The sequence below is a fragment of the Mobula hypostoma genome, chromosome 6 (assembly GCF_963921235.1).
Source record: "Mobula hypostoma chromosome 6, sMobHyp1.1, whole genome shotgun sequence".
In the NCBI taxonomy this organism is placed as follows: Eukaryota; Metazoa; Chordata; class Chondrichthyes; order Myliobatiformes; family Myliobatidae; genus Mobula; species Mobula hypostoma.
Genome location: NC_086102.1, coordinates 20,612,548 through 20,629,527, shown reverse-complemented (window position 1 = coordinate 20,629,527; position 16,980 = coordinate 20,612,548). Strand labels below are relative to the sequence as shown.

Here is a 16,980-nt window from a genome sequence, read left to right as displayed (position 1 = left end):
ATGGGACCCACTGTGAAGAACAGCTGGAATACCTTGTAAGCTGGCACATAAAGTACACTGACTTGACAAGGTATTGGCAGGGTACTGACCACAGATTCTAACAGTCTCCTTCGGCAGTACAGACATGAGGAAAGCAGAGAAGTGGAACTAAAAGGCTTTAAGTTCTTATTTCAAATTCCAGTTCCTAGAACGATATCAAACTCTTACTTTTATCAACTAGACCCTTGCTTTAAACCTAATGCCAAGATAACTTGCTTGCAGTTTGCACACAACTTAACACACAAATGCTACCTTTCCTGCCTAACAGTCTTTGATGTACGCTTCAGGAGCACGAAGTAACATAACCACCAAGCTCAAGCGCCAGGATAGCTTCTATCCCACAGCTTTGAATGGACTTCTTGTAGGATAAGATGGATTCCTGGCCTCACAATCTACCTCATTTTGATCTTGCACTTTATTGTTTACCTGCATTGCACTCTTTTTTTCCGGTAGCTTTTACACTTTATTCTGTATTATTGTTTTATCTTATCCTAGCGCATATCCCTGTGAGTTAGGGACATACTGTCGCAGCATGTTAAGTCAGCTCTAGCAGACGGGGCGGATGAGAGGCCCAACAGCCAGGAAGGAGGTATGCAATGCTCCACGGAGAGCGAAGGGCACGACCAGGCACAGAAGACATCATGGTCATCCACTGCAACCAGAGAAGACCCCAGTTTGTGATGCTTGTTTGCACCACGGAGGTCAAGAGAGTGGAACTGCCCCAGTGCAACCGCTTTTCCGTTTCAAAAACCCTCCTGCACGTTTCCTATCGTGGTTTGGCACAATGCACAAACACCACAAAGCTCCATGTACTGTAATGATTTGATCTGTACAAACCGTTTCTAGACAAGCTTTTCTCTTCATCATGTACATGTGACAATAACAAACCAACACCCACACCAACTGTATGTCTATGTAACTATTAGGAAAAAATTGTCCTTACCTTTACCAAAGTATTCAAGCTCCTACAGGCAAGCACTGGCTTAAAGGCTTCTATTGTCAAAGTATCTAATGTTGTAATATCACTATAGCAATGGTAGAGTACAGCAGGAATCTCTCGAGCCTGACAGTAGGTCAGAACTGGGAACAAAGAACAAAAAACACACCTTTCAGTTTTTGATATTTCTCCACACCAACCCTCCCAAATTCTCAGTAAGCAAAGATCAAAATTGCAGTCCAGCCACACATAACACTGATGTGCTCCACTCTGGTCAGAGTTAATCTGGTTCACCTTCTTTAGGGTGTCAGCAAAATTCTCATTTATGGCCTCAGTTCAGTAACTGGGATCATACAACAGCAGCCGCCGCTTGGCTGAGGTGTCGAAATGTGAATCCAAATCCTATGAGCTACTGCTCTTCGTGTGGGAAAACACGGGAAATAAAAAACCAAAGACGACTAAATAGGGGCGGCACAGTGGTACTGCAGTCAGCGTAACGTAACCCTGTTATAGCGCCAGTGACCAAGGTTCAAATCCGCCACTGTCCATAGAGTTGTACGCTCTCCTCATGACTGTGTGGGTTTCCTCCGGGTGCTCTGGTTTCCTCCCACATTCCAAAGGCACACGGGTTAGTAGGTTAATTGGACATACAGATGTAACTGGGCAGCGCAGGCATGTTATCATGCAGTACATCTAAAATAAAAATAGCAAGTTTAACTATCCAGAGGAAACCCAACAATCCACATTTCAATGGGCTGTACTCAGTACTTGATTTTGAACTCAAATTAGTTTGCCTCGGGACAGCATGTCCTAAAGGTCAATTTTCAGTCAATCTATTACCTAAGTTATCTAGCAATTGAGAGGTTACAGAAGTAATTGTACAAAGGAGTGGGCTGCCACCATTATATTGTGGATCTCAGGTGTACAGTTTTAAAGTAATTCTGAGAACCCACAATTACTGGAGGGGGCCACTGTTAACATTTTAAAATTCAGTGTTGTCTCCTGCAGAAATCTATCCTTTCAATTTGATCTTTGATACTTGAGTATGTGATTTACTCTTTGTACCAGCTACCCATTTAATCGCATCCATGGCTCAGAAAGACAAATTATTTATGGGGCAATTTTAGCAAGCCCTGAGGAAGTGCTCATGGACAGCCCACTTAAGAGATGCAGTCAGCACTATAGAAGAGATGCAGTTAGTACTACAGAAGAAGCAGTGGGATGTAGGTTTAACCTTCCTGATCACCAACGATGCTGCTGGATAAATGCAGGAATTTAAGCACCATCACAGAGGTGAAGATAAAAAACAGATATCAGGTAACTGGCTTATCCAAGTTCAAATCAGCCATGATCGAATGGTGGAACAGACTCAATGGGCCAAATGGCATAAATCTACTCCTCTGTCTTGCAGTCTATGGCCGGGTTCCCAAACTTTTGTTTTGCCACGGAGCCTTACCAATAATCGAGGGGTCCATGGACCCAAGGCTGTGAACCCCTAGTCTGTGGTCTAAATTGAAAGGATAGGTTTCTACAGTAGACAACACTGAAAAACAGAACAATTTTCATACATTAAGAACTGTATTAAGTTGCAGCAATGGATTGGGACTATCAAGCCACACATGGCAAAAGTTACTCACAGCCATAAGCTAGCTGGTCAGCAACTCAAAGTGCCATTCACCGCCCATACATCAAGTTACTGAACAACAGTAGGGCACATGCTCTTACATTACATTTCAGAATCTGTTCAAGCCTCATTGCTAAAATCAGGCCACCGCTCTATCACCATACAAGTGTAGAAGATAGATGACAAGGATGAGGTTTTTCCAAAAGTATGGTTTTTCAAAAGAATAAGATAGAAATGAGTTGAGAGAGAAGGTGATCTTTATGCACAACTGTGCTCTGCATGATGAGGGTAATGCGATTCATGGGCTAATGTGGGACTCAAGATCACAAAGGAAGCGTGGGGGGGGGGCATGGTGGCGTAGTGATTAGCACTAAGACACAGTGCCAGCTACCTGGGTTCAAGTCCAGCCACTATCTGCAAGGAGTTTGTGCGTTCTCCCTATGACCACCTGAATTTCCTCCGGGTGCTCTGGTTTCCTCCCACAGTCCAAAAATGTACCGGTCTGTAGGTTCATTGGTCATTGTAAATTGTTGTGTGATTAGGCTAGAGTTAAATCAGGGGATTAACGTGTGGCACAGCTCAAAGGACCAGAAGGGCCTATCCCACAATACATCTCAATCAATCAATAAACTGGGTTGTCATTTGAAGAGCGTTGATGGCTCTGGGCCTGTATTCACTGGAATTCAAAAGAATGAGGGGTGATCTCATTGAAACCTAGCCAATGGTGAAAAGCCTTGATAGAGCGGATGTGGAGAGGATGTTTCCTATGGTGGGACAGTCTATGACCAGAGGACACAGCCTCAGAATAGAGGGGTATCCTTTCAGAATGGAGATGAGGAGGAAATTCTTTAGCCAGAGAGTGGTGAATGTGTGGAATTCTTTGCCACAGGCAGCTATGGAGGCCATGTCTTTATGTATATTTAAGGCAGAGATTGATAGATTCTTGATTGGTCAGGGCATAAGGGATACAGGAAGAAGGCAGGAAAATGGGGTTTAGCTAAAAGATGGATCAGCCACGATGAAATGGCAGAGCAGGCTTGATAGGCCAAATGGCCCAATTTGGCTCCTATACCTATGGTCTTATGATCTAAATAAATAAATAGAAGGCAGTTCAATCGAAATTTATTCAGAACTGAAAGCAGTGAGACTGAGAAAAAGGTGCACAATACAGGGAAGGGCGTCATTGTGCCCCAATGAACAGTTTAACTATATAAACGTTATATCAGTGGAAGAGAAAGTGAAAGCAATTGCAGCCAAAAACTGGAACATCTCCATCAGTTTAATACAGCTTGGAAGCGAGAAAATTCCAGTCCTGTCCTTTCAGTCTTGCATGCTATGAGAAAGAATTTTTTTGATCACTGGAGATACAAGTAACGTAAACACAAAAATGTAGAGAAATATTCAACAATCATTCCACTTCCATCCCCCCTTGCCACTGAATCCATACCTGCTGCTGGGAGCCCAGAGATGACGTTGGGCTGTTCTAGTAACTGGCAGTGGGGAGTCTCCTGCAGTGCTCTTGTCTTCAGGGCTCGAAGAAATGGTACAGGGATGCTCGGAATGGACTTGGATGATTTATATTCAGTAACAGATGAACATGACAGAACTATGACATTTAGGCTCCTTTTCTGGACATTTTCGAAAACCTGTAATGAGAAGAAGAAAAAATGTTTCTTTCCCTGAGTAACAGACACGGGAAAAACAAACAACAAGACTGCACCCTCTTGCACCAATCAGCATGGTCTCCTGTAATGGTTGGCGAGCTTGATCCATTTGATTACCTCGAAAACACCCAGCCGAGTGTGTGACTATGCGTGCGTGTCCACACAACCTTCTTTCCTTTATTCCATGTTCACTGTTCTCCCTGATCAGTTTCCTTCTTCAGCCCTTCACATTTAACACCTAGCACCTCCCAACTTCTCACTATTTCTGTGTGGTTGATTTTACTAACACAAACTCCCTTGCTTTCCTTTTTTAAGTGGTGTTCAAGTTCTCAGCTGCTCACGGTGGTTTCTGACCACTTCCTCTGGGTCTACAATTACTACAGGTGGCAGGGTGGAGATACGTCTCTGCCAAAGGAGGTGTAAGGCACTCCTTCCCTCCACTGGCCTACAGGTCGAGGTGTAGCACCTGATTAGCACCCTGATCATGGTTACGTGAAACCATGGGAGCAGGTAGCGGCTGATCGTATGAGCAGTTGGTCCATATCACATCCTAGTTATGCGACCACTGACGCCAGACAATCTCTGAAGAGTATTGATAATGGTTGGAGTCACCCATCTTGTAAAGACACTGCCCAGAAAAAGGCAATGGCAAACCACTTCTGTAAAAAAATTTGACAAAAACAATCATGGTCATACGACACGGAACATAACGATGAGGATTACTAATCCACTACGGTAATCTTTGAACGCCAACACTTCCTTTTCTGTGGGCAAATAGGGGTTCAACCAATAAGCCTTTGCCTACAGATAAGATGCGGGACCCACAATAACAAGAGAGCAGATTGAACTGAAGAGGCAGCAGAAGAACACCTACCTTCTCAGCCCACTGGAAAAGCTGATCCTCAGCCACATAGCAGTTGCAATGGCAAGTCAGAATCTGCAGTTACAGAAACAGATTGCGTGATGAACAAACACAACACTAAAAGGGAAATAACCTGCATTGCTACAGAATAATTTACGGCATTAAGAGTGTTCTACACTACTTCCAACGAGTATTGTGTCCAGTTCTGTTCACCTCATTATAGGAAGGAAGTGAAAGCTTTGGAGAGGGTGCAGAAATTTACCAGGGTGCTGCCTGGATTAGAGAGCATGTCTTATGAGGACAGGTTACAGAGAGCTACGCGAGAGGGTGAGAGGCGTACAAGATGATGAGAGGCGTATAGCGAGCACAGAGCCAGACACTTTTTCCACAGGCCAACAATGGCTAATACAAGGGTCACGATTTTAAGGTGATTGTTAAAGAGTATAGGGACATTTAAGAAACTCTTAGATAAGTACGTGGATGAAAGAAAAATGGTGAGCAATGCAGGAGGGAAGGATTAGATTGATCTTGCAGTAGGTTAAAGGGTAAGCACAACATAGGGAGCCAAGGGGCCTGTACCGTGCTGTACTATTTATTTTATGTTCTGCTTTACTACTAATGATGTAGTTTTAAAGCTCAGTGTCCGCTGTTGGTGCAAGTTACACCAGCACTTGGGGGGCATTAACCTTCATAATTAAAGGTGTACAAAATCTAATTTAACAATCAGCGATATTTACAATCAAAGCAGATGTTTATGATGATGTGAATTCTAATTCCAAATGGACGCCTGTCGCAGACACGATGGGCTGAAGGGCCTGCGCCCGTGCTCTAAGACTCTGTGACACTCATCATCTGCTGCAAAGTACTCAATCCAATGGCAAACAAAATGGGGCCACTTGTGGATCCCAGCTTTCCCACCCACAGTTTGTACCACCGAACAAAATCATGAGGGGCTTATTTCAGCCACAGCCTTTTTCCCAGGGTAGGGAAGTCTAAAACCGGAGAACATAGGTTTAAGGTGAGTAGGGAAAAACTTAAAAGGGTCCTGACAGGCAACAACTTTCACACAGTGGCTGGTGGCCGTGCAGCTCCAGCTGCGATTGGGAGTTATAGTTAAAGTTAAAGTCTGTCACAAGCCTTGTGGCCCATCAGGCCAGTGCTTATGCTGGTTTCCGGAAGCTATAGACTGGGGGTAAAATTACAAGGTTGAAAAGACATTTGGTCAGTTACCGGGATAGGAAAGGGCTATAAGGCAAATGGGACTAGCTCAGGTAAACATTTGGGTCAGCATGACTGAATTGGGCCGAATGGCCTGCTTCCATGCTGTAAGGCTTCATGGCTTTCCATCTGTCTCATTGTCATGGTCCACAACGCCCCATCACACCTTGAGCTAGTTTTCTACATTCAGTCTCATATCGCCAATGAACATCATCAGTCTCAAACATCAACAGCTCCTCCATCTCCAGACGCTGCCTCACCTGCTAAATATTTCAGCATTTTATTTCAGATCGCGATTCTGTAGTATTTCACAGCCTCAGATCCTGGGTTGTCATGTGAAAGATGAACTGGCGCACTATTTACAATATTTTGCAAAACTCAAACTTGCTAGTAAATTTACTCAGACTGACAGATACTCAAAGCAATTTATTAAGTCCATAAAGGATTCTGTAGGGGTTGAGAGGCCGTTTTCTAAGATTAGAGAGCTAGGACTGTCTCAGGACAGAGTAGAAACCTGAGTCTGAAAGCCTGGGAGGTGTCCTTCTTATACTCAACGGCAAGGCAACTCACTGTTGGGTTGGACGTCAGTCGGTAGAGAAGGCATGAGGAATCTGATGGAAACTGCTTATCCACAGGATCTTTTCTCGTAATTCGCTCATTCCATAATCTAACAGCTCCGATGATCTCCCAACTCCCACTGCACTGCACGAATGAGTTCAGAAACCCTATTAAATAAACACAAAGAGTGCACAGTCAATAATGTGAAACTACAGCAATCCAACAGGCTCAGGACTTTACGGGTCCTGGACGAACAGACTCTCTGGGACACAAGTCCTGTGTGGACCACAACATTTTTAATTCTTCTTTTTACACAAGTGTAATTCAAAGTGAATGTGGTGTGTGCATAAAGTGCAGAAATAGAACTCAGTCAATTTAAATAAAGCACAGGAACTAGGGCCAAGTTGGAACTGGGGCCTTATTGTTGTACTCTGTGTTGTTCTGTCGAGCCTGGTGCCAGAATGTGTGCTGACATCTGGAGGCTTTCCCCTAGGCTTGGCTGGCTGTTAGTGCAAATACTCATAGAGTCATAGAAAAACAGAGCATAGAAAGAGGCCCTTCAGCCCAAGCCAAGCCATTTAAACTGCCTTCTCCCATCGAGCTGTACTAGGAACATAGCCCTCCATACCCCTACCTAACCTCTCTTGAATGTTGAAATCCAGCTCACGTGACCAACTTGCACTGGCAGCTCGTTAAACACTCTCATGACCCTCTGCGTAAAGAAGTTTCCCCTCATATTCCTCTTAAACCTTTCACCTTTCACCCTTAACCCATGACTTCTAGTTGTAGTCTCACCCAATGTCAGTGGAGAAAGCCTGCTTGCATTTCCCCTATCTATACCCTTCATAATTTTGTATAACTCTCTCAAATCTCCTCCTAATCTTCTATGCTCTATGCAATACAGTCCTAACCTATCAATCTTTCCATATAACTCAGGTCCTCCAGACCCGACAACATCCTTGTAAATTTTCTCTGTACTCTTTCAACCTTATTTACAGCTTTCCTGAAGGTAGGTGACCACTTCACTTTATATTTCGATGTCCCTTTGATAAATAAACCTGATTTCACAATCATTGTCCTAGATTTTCCTTCATGATCAACATCCATCATGGACGATTCGAATAGAAGTGGAGATGGGCTGATTAGCGGGTCTTCAGATGACAAAAATTGCTGGAATTTAACATAAAGAAGGTGGTTGTCAAAGGATACAGCAAGATATTGATTAGTTGGAAATTTGGACAGAGAAATGGCAGATGAGTTTGATCTGGAAAAGTGAGGTGATGCACTACAAAATGTAGTAAGGGTGATATAGTAGACATATTTGATACTTGTCTTCACTGGTCACAACAAGAGCTCACAAGGTGAAAATGCACACTGGCCTTCAGAGTTTTGAGTACCGAAGTTGGGATGTTATGTTGATGTTGTATAAAGCCTGATTTATACTTCTGCGTCAAATGTACACCATAGGTACCGCGTACCCTACACCGTAGGGTGACGTGCATCTCCCCAAAACAGTAACTCACACGTCGCGGCGACGCAGACCGCAACAACTGTGATTAGTCCGCTGGGTAGAATCGCATTTCCTTCTACGCATTTCCAGTTGCTTTTCTCCGCCATGTCTGTACACTGATGCAAAATAAATGGTTGGAGATGATGAACCAAATCGTCGAATCTACCTGCCGACATCCGAAAATGTTTGAAATGCATCTCCTCGTCCATATCTCTCGTGAAGAAACTCAACAGAGTGGCATAGAAACCCCACCGCCAACTAGCGTTTTGGCGGTGAATTGCAGAGCGACGCAGACACAACAACGCACGCTCACTATGGCGTAGGGCTACGCAGAAGTATAAATCAGGCCTACGGCGTAGCCCGCACGCACAAGTATAAATCAGGCTTAAGACAGTGAGACCAAATTTGGAGTATTCTGTGTAGTTCTGGTCACCCACCTATTGCAAAAATATCAGTAAGATTGAAAGAGTACCGAGAAAATTTACAAGATTGGGAATGCGTCTTATTGACCCAAGTTATAGGGAACTGAATAGGTAAAAGGTGAAGTGTTCAAGAGGTACCTGAGGGGGAATTCTTCACTCAAGAGGGTGGCGAGCGTGAGGAACGAGCTGCCAGAGAGAAGTCGTGGATACAGTTAAGAGAAGTTTGGATAAGTACATGGAAGAGAGGGATATAAAGTTCATGGTCCAGGTCAATCAGACTAGGCAGAATATGAGGTCAGCACAGACTAGACGGGCCAAAGGGCCTGTTTCTGTGCTCTATTTCTCTAAACTTTAAGCACTTCACATCTGCAGTGTACCTTTCCAATTGCTCTCTCCCAAAACTGAGTTTTGTTTTAATGTTTAGAAGGATACAGGCCAATTACTAGCAAATAGGACTAGCTCATTTCATTCACTGAAACCCTCACTTCTACATTGAAAGGACAGGCAGGCAGGCAGAGGAGATGGGGTGGCTCTGTTGGTAAAAAAAATTAAATCAAGACCTTAGCAACTCCTGACCAAACTTGAGTCACTGAAGGATGTTCAGCAGTTATGGCTGGGCTTGGCTGCTATTATCTCTTACAAAGTGAAACCACGTGACATAGGTGACAACAAGGGCTTTGCTGCCAGATGAGCTCATGGTCCTTCCATGCTTACCTTGGCCATCAAAACATGGAGGAACCTTCACAAACTTCCACAGCCCCCGATGACCCTGTAATTTCAATTTCAAAGGCCAATATGAGAGCATACTTTCAGGAGGGAGAACCCACTGTAAGCATCTAGCCCAGATAGGGTACCTGGCCAAGTACTAAAGACCTGTGCTCGTCAACCAACTGGAGTGTTCACCAATATCATTAACCTCTCACTTCAGCAGTCTGATGTACCACCTGCTTCAAGCAGGTTTCCATTATACCTGAGCCTACGAAGAGTATGGTGACCTGCCGCAATGACTATCAACCAGTAGCACTTACATCCACAGTGATGAAGTGTTTTGAGAGGTTGATGATGAAACATTATCAACTGCTGTCTGAGAAGCGACTGGGATCCGCTCCAATTTGCCTCCCGGCACGACAGGTCCACAGCAGATGCTATTTCATTGGCTCTTCACTCAACCTTGGAACATCTGGACAGTAAAGATGCATAGATCAGGATGCTCTTTATTGACCAAAGCTCGGCATTCAATACCACCATCCCCTCGAAACTAATCAATAAACTTCAAGACCTTGGCCTAAATACCTCCTTAGATCCTCAATTTCCTCACTTGCAGATCCCAGTCAGTTCAGATTGACAACATCTTCTTCTCCTCAATCTCCATCAGCAAAGGTGCATCTCAAGGTTGTGCTTAGACCCGCTCTATTCGATTTACACTTCACAACTATGAGGCTAAGCACAACTCTGATGTTATATTTAAGTTTGTCGACGACACCAGTGACCAATCACCATATTGTGGTCTCTGAGGTTCCATTTGCTCAGTCCTTTGATTATCTGTCCCACTCCTACTTTGAGATCTGTCCTTAGTTTCTTGCAGATTTCATGAAACCTGGTGTGAGATCGGTGACCAGCATCTCCCCTTCCGACCAGGCACGTAACACAGCCCTCAAGGTTCACCGCTGAGTTTGGATAACTAGTTTGCATCAGACCTGGTCAGTACTTATAAAAAGTCATTGGCCTGTAACATTAAACTCCACTTCCCAGCATTCAGGACATCTGCAAGGAGCGGTGCCTCGAAAAGACAGGATCTATCATCAAGGAACCCCATCACCCAGGACACATCCTCTTCTCACTGTTACCATCAGAGAGGCAGTACAGGAGCCTGAAGGCACACGCTCAACAATTCAGGAACAGCTTCTTCCCCTCTGCCACTGGATTTCTGAGTGGACATTGAATTTTCATGAAAACTACCTCACTACTTTTTATGCAACACACATCAAAGTTGCTGGTGAACGCAGCAGGCCAAGCAGCATCTGTAGGAAGAGGTGCAGTCAACGTTTCAGGCCGAGACCCTTCATCAAGACTAACTGAAGGAAGAGTGAGTAAGGGATTTGAAAGTTGGAGGGGGAGGGGGAGATCCAAAATGATAGGAGAAGACAGGAGGGGGAGGGATGGAGCCGAGAGCTGGACAGGTGATAGGCAAAAGGGGATACGAGAGGATCATGGGACAGGAGGTCCGGGAAGAAAGACAAGGCAGGGGGGACCCAAGAGGATGGGCAAGAGGTATATTCAGAGGGACAGAGGGAGAAAAAGGAGAGTGAGAGAAAGAATGTGTGCATAAAAATGAGTAACAGATGGGGTACGAGGGGGAGGTGGGGCCTAGCGGAAGTTAGAGAAGTCGATGTTCATGCCATCAGGTTGGAGGCTACCCAGACGGAATATAAGGTGTTGTTCCTCCAACCTGAGTGTGGCTTCATCTTTACAGTAGAGGAGGCCGTGGATAGACATGTCAGAATGGGAATGGGATGTGGAATTAAAATGTGTGGCCACTGGGAGATCCTGCTTTCTCTGGCGGACAGAGCGTAGATGTTCAGCAAAGCAGTCTCCCAGTCTGCGTCGGGTCTCACCAATATATAAAAGACCACATCGGGAGCACCGGACGCAGTATATCACCCCAGTCGACTCACAGGTGAAGTGTTGCCTCACCTGGAAGGACTGTTTGGGGCCCTGAATGGTGGTAAGGGAGGAAGTGTAAGGGCATGTGTAGCACTTGTTCCGCTTACATGGATAAGTGCCAGGAGGGAGATCAGTGGGGAGGGATGGGGGGGACGAATGGACAAGGGAGTTGTGTAGGGAGCGATCCCTGCAGAATGCAGAGAGGGGGGGGAGGGAAAGATGTGCTTAGTGGTGGGATCCCGTTGGAGGTGGCGGAAGTTACGGAGAATAATATGTTGGACCCGGAGGCTGGTGGGGTGGTAGGTGAGGACCAGGGGAACCCTATTGCTAGTGGGGTGGCGGGAGGATGGAGTGAGAGCAGATGTACGTGAAATGGGGGAGATGCGTTTAAGAGCAGAGTTGATAGTGGAGGAAGGGAAGCCCTTTTTTTTAAAAAAGGAAGACATCTCCCTCGTCCTAGAATGAAAAGCCTCATCCTGAGAGCAGATGCGGCGGAGATGGAGGAATTGCGAGAAGGGGATGGTGTTTTTGCAAGAGACAGGGTGAGAAGAGGAATAGTCCAGATAGCTGTGAGAGTCAGTAGGCTTATAGTAGACATCAGTGGATAAGCTGTCTCCAGAGACAGAGACAGAAAGATCTAGAAAGGGGAGGGAGGTGTCGGAAATGGACCAGGTAAACTTGAGGGCAGGGTGAAAGTTGGAGGCAAAGTTAATAAAGTCAACGAGTTCTGCATGCGTGCAGGAAGCAGCGCCAATGCAGTCGTCGATGTAGCGAAGGAAAAGTGGGGGACAGATACCAGAATAGGCACGGAACATAGATTGGTCCACAAACCCAACAAAAAGGCAGGCATAGCTAGGACCCATACGGGTACCCATAGCTACACCTTTAGTTTGGAGGAAATGGGAGGAGCAAAAGGAGAAATTATTAAGAGTAAGGACTAATTCCGCTAGACGGAGCAGAGTGGTGGTAGAGGGGAACTGATTAGGTCTGGAATCCAAAAAGAAGCGTAGAGCTTTGAGACCTTCCTGATGGGGGATGGAAGTATATAAGGACTGGACATCCATGGTGAAAATAAAGCGATGGGGGCCAGGGAACTTAAAATCATCGAAAAGTTTAAGAGCGTGAGAAGTGTCACGAACATAGGTCGGAAGGGATTGAACAAGGGGTGATAAAACAGTGTCGAGGTATGCAGAAATGAGTTCGGTGGGGCAGGAGCAAGCTGAGACAATAGGTCGGCCAGGACAGGCAGGTTTGTGGATCTTGGGTAGGAGGTAGAAACGGGAAGTGCGAGGTGTGGGAACTATAAGGTTGGTAGCAGTGGATGGGAGATCCCTTGAGTGGATAAAGTCGGTGATGGTGTGGGAGACAATGGCCTGGTGCTCCTTAGTGGGGTCACGATCGAGGGGTAAATAAGAGGAGGTATCCACGAGTTGTCGCTGTGCCTCGGCAAGGTAGAGGTCAGTACGCCAGACTACAACAGCACCCCCCTTATCAGCGGGTTTAATAATAATGTTAGGATTAGTGCGGAGGGAGTGGAGAGCAGAGCGTTCCGAAGGAGTGAGGTTGGAATGGGGACAAGGTGAGGTGAAGTCGAGACGGTTGATGTCCCGTCGGCAGTTAGCGATAAAGAGATCCAGAGCAGGCAGAAGACCAGAGCGGGGTGTCCATGAAGAAGAGGAGGGTTGAAGACGGGAGAAGGGGTCATCGGTGGGGGTGGAAGAGCCCTTGCCGAAGAAGTAGGCTCGGAGACGGAGACGGCGGAAGAAAAGTTCCGCATCGTGGCGAACACAGAACTCGCTGAGGTGTGGGCGAAGGGGGACAAACGTGAGGCCCTTACTGAGAACAGAGCGTTCTGCCTCCGACAGTTGAAGGTTGGAGGGGATGGTAAAGACCCGGCACGGATGAGAGCTGGGATCAGAGGGGGGAGGGGGGAGGCTGGTGGTGTCAGTGGAGAGGGGAGGGTTGGGGTGAGAGGAAGATGGAGCCTCTGAGGGCCCAGGAGCTGACGGTGGGATCTGAGGAAGACGGGGTTGCAGAGTATTGGTGGGGGAAGGGGAGACAGGAGTCACAACAGCAGCACATAAAGACCCGGCCTGGAGTTCAAGGCTGGAGTCGCAGTTGGTGGTTGCGCAATCGCTTCGAATGTTTCCATGGTCGTTGCTGGAGTCCGGGTTTTGAATATCCCTGAGGTGTTGGAGCCGGCGAGATCAATGGCAGGGGCAATCTGAAGTTCATGCCTGCTAGTTTCAGGGCCAGCAGGCTCTGGAGTCCGTAGATGTAGGATCTTGCGATCTTTGCCTAACATGACAAAGTCAAAAAAAACGGCGATTATAGGCGTGAATCCGACGGAGGATGAAATAACGGGTAGGACCATTACAGACGGCGAAGAAAGTGTCCCGAAGGTGTGGAAGGGTCTGGGATAGGGACACCAAGTACCTCCTCATGGCGGAGAGCGTCGCCTTCAGAGCTTGACGGGAGAAGCGGCGAGAGGCAGAGTCAATAAAATGTGAGTACCTGGGATCCTCAGAAGGTCCAAATTGAGAGGCTCGGAAACGAGTCCTAAAGCCAACTGGAGTAAGTTGGCGACGGAGGCACGTTCCAAGAAAGGATATATGGCTGTGATAGCGAGTCTGAGTCAGAGTCTGGTCGAAAAGTTGAAGAGCCGAAGAAATTACAGATGGGGAGCAGTGAGAGATGGTTTCACTGAACTCCCGTCGAAGAGAGGATCTAAACTTCTTCGGTGTAGGCATCACCGGAAGAGGCTTCGCAGTAGTGAATTTAAACGCAAACAACAGGAATTCTGCAGATGCTGGAAATTCAAGCAACACACATCAAAGTTGCTGGTGAACGCAGCAGGCCAGGCAGCATCTGTAGGAAGAGGTACAGTCGACGTTTCGGGCCGAGACCCTTCATCAGGACTAACTGAAGGAAGAGTGAGTAAGAGATTTGAAAGTGGGAGGGGGAGGGGGAGATCCAAAATGATAGGAGAAGACAGGAGGGGGAGGGATGGAGCCAAGAGCCAGACAGGTGATTGGCAAAAGGGGATACGAGAGGATCATGGAACAGGAGGTCCGGGAAGAAAGACAAGGAGAGGGGGGGACCCAGAGGATGGGCAAGGGGTATAGTCAGAGGGACAGAGGGAGAAAAAAGAGAGAGGGAGAAAGAATGTGCTACACATGCCCTTACACTTCCTCCCTTACCACCATTCAGGGCCCCAAACAGTCCTTCCAGGTGAGGCATCACTTCACCTGTGAGTCGACTGGGGTGATATACTGCGTCCGGTGCTCCCGATGTGGCCTTTTATATATTGGTGAGACCCGACGCAGACTGGGAGACCGCTTTGCTGAACATCTACGCTCTGTCTGCCAGAGAAAGCAGGATCTCCCAGTGGCCACACATTTTAATTCCACATCCCATTCCCATTCTGACATGTCTATCCACGGCCTCCTCTACTGTAAAGATGAAGCCACACTCAGGTTGGAGGAACTATTCCGTCTGGGTAGCCTCCAACCTGATGGCATGAACATCGACTTCTCTAACTTCCGCTAGGCCCCACCTCTCCCTCGTACCCCATCTGTTACTTATTTTTATGCACACATTCTTTCTCTCACTCTCCTTTTTCTCCCTCTGTCCCTCTGAATATACCTCTTGCCCATCCTCTGGGTCCCCCCCCCCGTCTTTCTTCCCAGACTCCTGTCCCATGAGCCTCTCGTATCCCTTTTGCCTATCACCTGTCCAGCTCTTGGCTCCATCCCTCCCCCTCCTGTCTTCACTACTTTTTATTCTCTTTTCACACTATTTAACTTTTTTAATGTATATATACCTACTATAATTCAGTTTTTTTTAATCATTATTGCATTGTACTGCTGCTGCATAAGAACAGATTTCACAACATATGCCAGTGAAATTAAACCCGATTCTGATAGTCTCTCTTCACAGCTGCTGCCCGACCTGTTGGGCATTTCCCAGATCCGCTTCCTTTCAGATTTTCAGCAGCTGAATTCTGTATCTCTGTTCCAGCTTTATTTGTTCCATCAGATCTCTCATTCATTTTCTTCTGTCTACACCTCCTCCACACACATCAGTTGTGGTTAACAAGCCCTCACCCCTCTCTCTCACTGGCATCAAGCAATGCTTGTTAATCACAATCCCTTTGTTCTCCCCACCTCTCTCCTTTCGCCGTAACTTAAATCGGGGTTCTTTTGTACCTTTTCCTTTTGCTAATGAAAGTTCATTCATCTGAAATGTTAACTCTGTCTCTCTGTCCACATATGCTGTCTGGCTGACTGAGCTAGAAGTGACTCTGGATAGGCCAGATCTTTATCCCAGAGTGAAGGAGGCTGACGGTGACCTTGTAGAGGTCTAGACATACAGTACTGTGCATGTCTCGACATACAGTATCGTGCATGTCTTAGGCACACACAATATATAGCTCGCGTGTCTAAGATTGTGCACTGTACTATATTTGTCAACGTGGAGTGGACAGCAAGACTGTAAATCTGACAGGAGCAAAGGATGTTAGGACTGAGGCAGGAGGGGTGTGGGACAGGAGGCAGAGGACGAGTGCCAGGGCGAGGGTGTGGGACAGGAGGCAGAGGAGTGCCAGGGGCGAGGGTGTGGGACAGGGGGCAGAGGAGGAGTGCCAGGGGCGAGGGTGTGGGACAGGAGGCAGAGGAGTGCCAGGGGCGAGGGTGTGGGACAGGGGGCAGAGGAGGAGTGCCAGGGGCGAGGGTGTGGGACAGGGGGCAGAGGAGGAGTGCCAGGGGCGAGGGTGTGGGACAGGAGGCAGAGGAGTGCCAGGGGCGAGGGTGTGGGACAGGAGGCAGAGGAGGAGTGCCAGGGGCGAGGGTGTGGGACAGGGGGCAGAGGAGGAGTGCCAGGGGCGAGGGTGTGGAACAGGGGGCAAACGACGAGTGCCGGGGCGAGGGTGTGGGACAGGAGGCAGAGGAGTGCCAGGGGCGAGGGTGTGGGACAGGAGGCAGAGGAGGAGTGCCAGGGGCGAGGGTGTGGGACAGGGGGCAGAGGAGGAGTGCCAGGGTGAGGGTGTGGGACAGGAGGCAGAGGAGTGCCAGGGGCGAGGGTGTGGGACAGGAGGCACAGGAGGAGTGCCAGGGCGAGGGTGTGGGACAGGAGGCAGAGGAGTGCCAGGGCGAGGGTGTGGGACAGGAGGCAGAGGAGTGCCGGGGCGAGGGTGTGGGACAGGAGGCAGAGGAGGAGTGCCAGGGCGAGGGTGTGGGACAGGAGGCAGAGGAGTGCCAGGGCGAGGGTGTGGGACAGTGGGCAGAGGAGTGCCAGGGGCGAGGGTGTGGGACAGGAGGCAGAGGAGTGCCAGGGTGAGGGTGTGGGACAGGAGGCAGAGGACGAGTGCCAGGGGCGAGGGTGTGGGACAGGAGGCAGAGGAGGAGTGCCAGGGGCGAGGGTGTGGGACAGGAGGCAGAGGAGTGCCAGGGGCGAGGGTGTGGGACAGGAGGCAGAGGAGTGC

At 47.7% G+C, this 16,980-nt stretch overlaps 1 protein-coding gene across 2 annotated transcripts in view; it reads right to left on the bottom strand.

The window, feature by feature from the left end:
* psmg1 (proteasome (prosome, macropain) assembly chaperone 1) overlaps nt 1-16,980 on the bottom strand; it is a 138,374-nt gene that overhangs the window by 115,459 nt on the left and 5,935 nt on the right. For both annotated transcript variants that reach the window (XM_063050365.1, XM_063050364.1), the window contains exons 3-6: nt 6,915-7,069; nt 5,139-5,201; nt 4,048-4,246; nt 983-1,119 (exon numbers count right to left, since the gene is read on the bottom strand). In XM_063050365.1, coding sequence (XP_062906435.1) covers nt 983-1,119; nt 4,048-4,246; nt 5,139-5,201; nt 6,915-7,069 — 554 coding nt within the window. The remainder of the gene's footprint in view (nt 1-982; nt 1,120-4,047; nt 4,247-5,138; nt 5,202-6,914; nt 7,070-16,980) is intronic.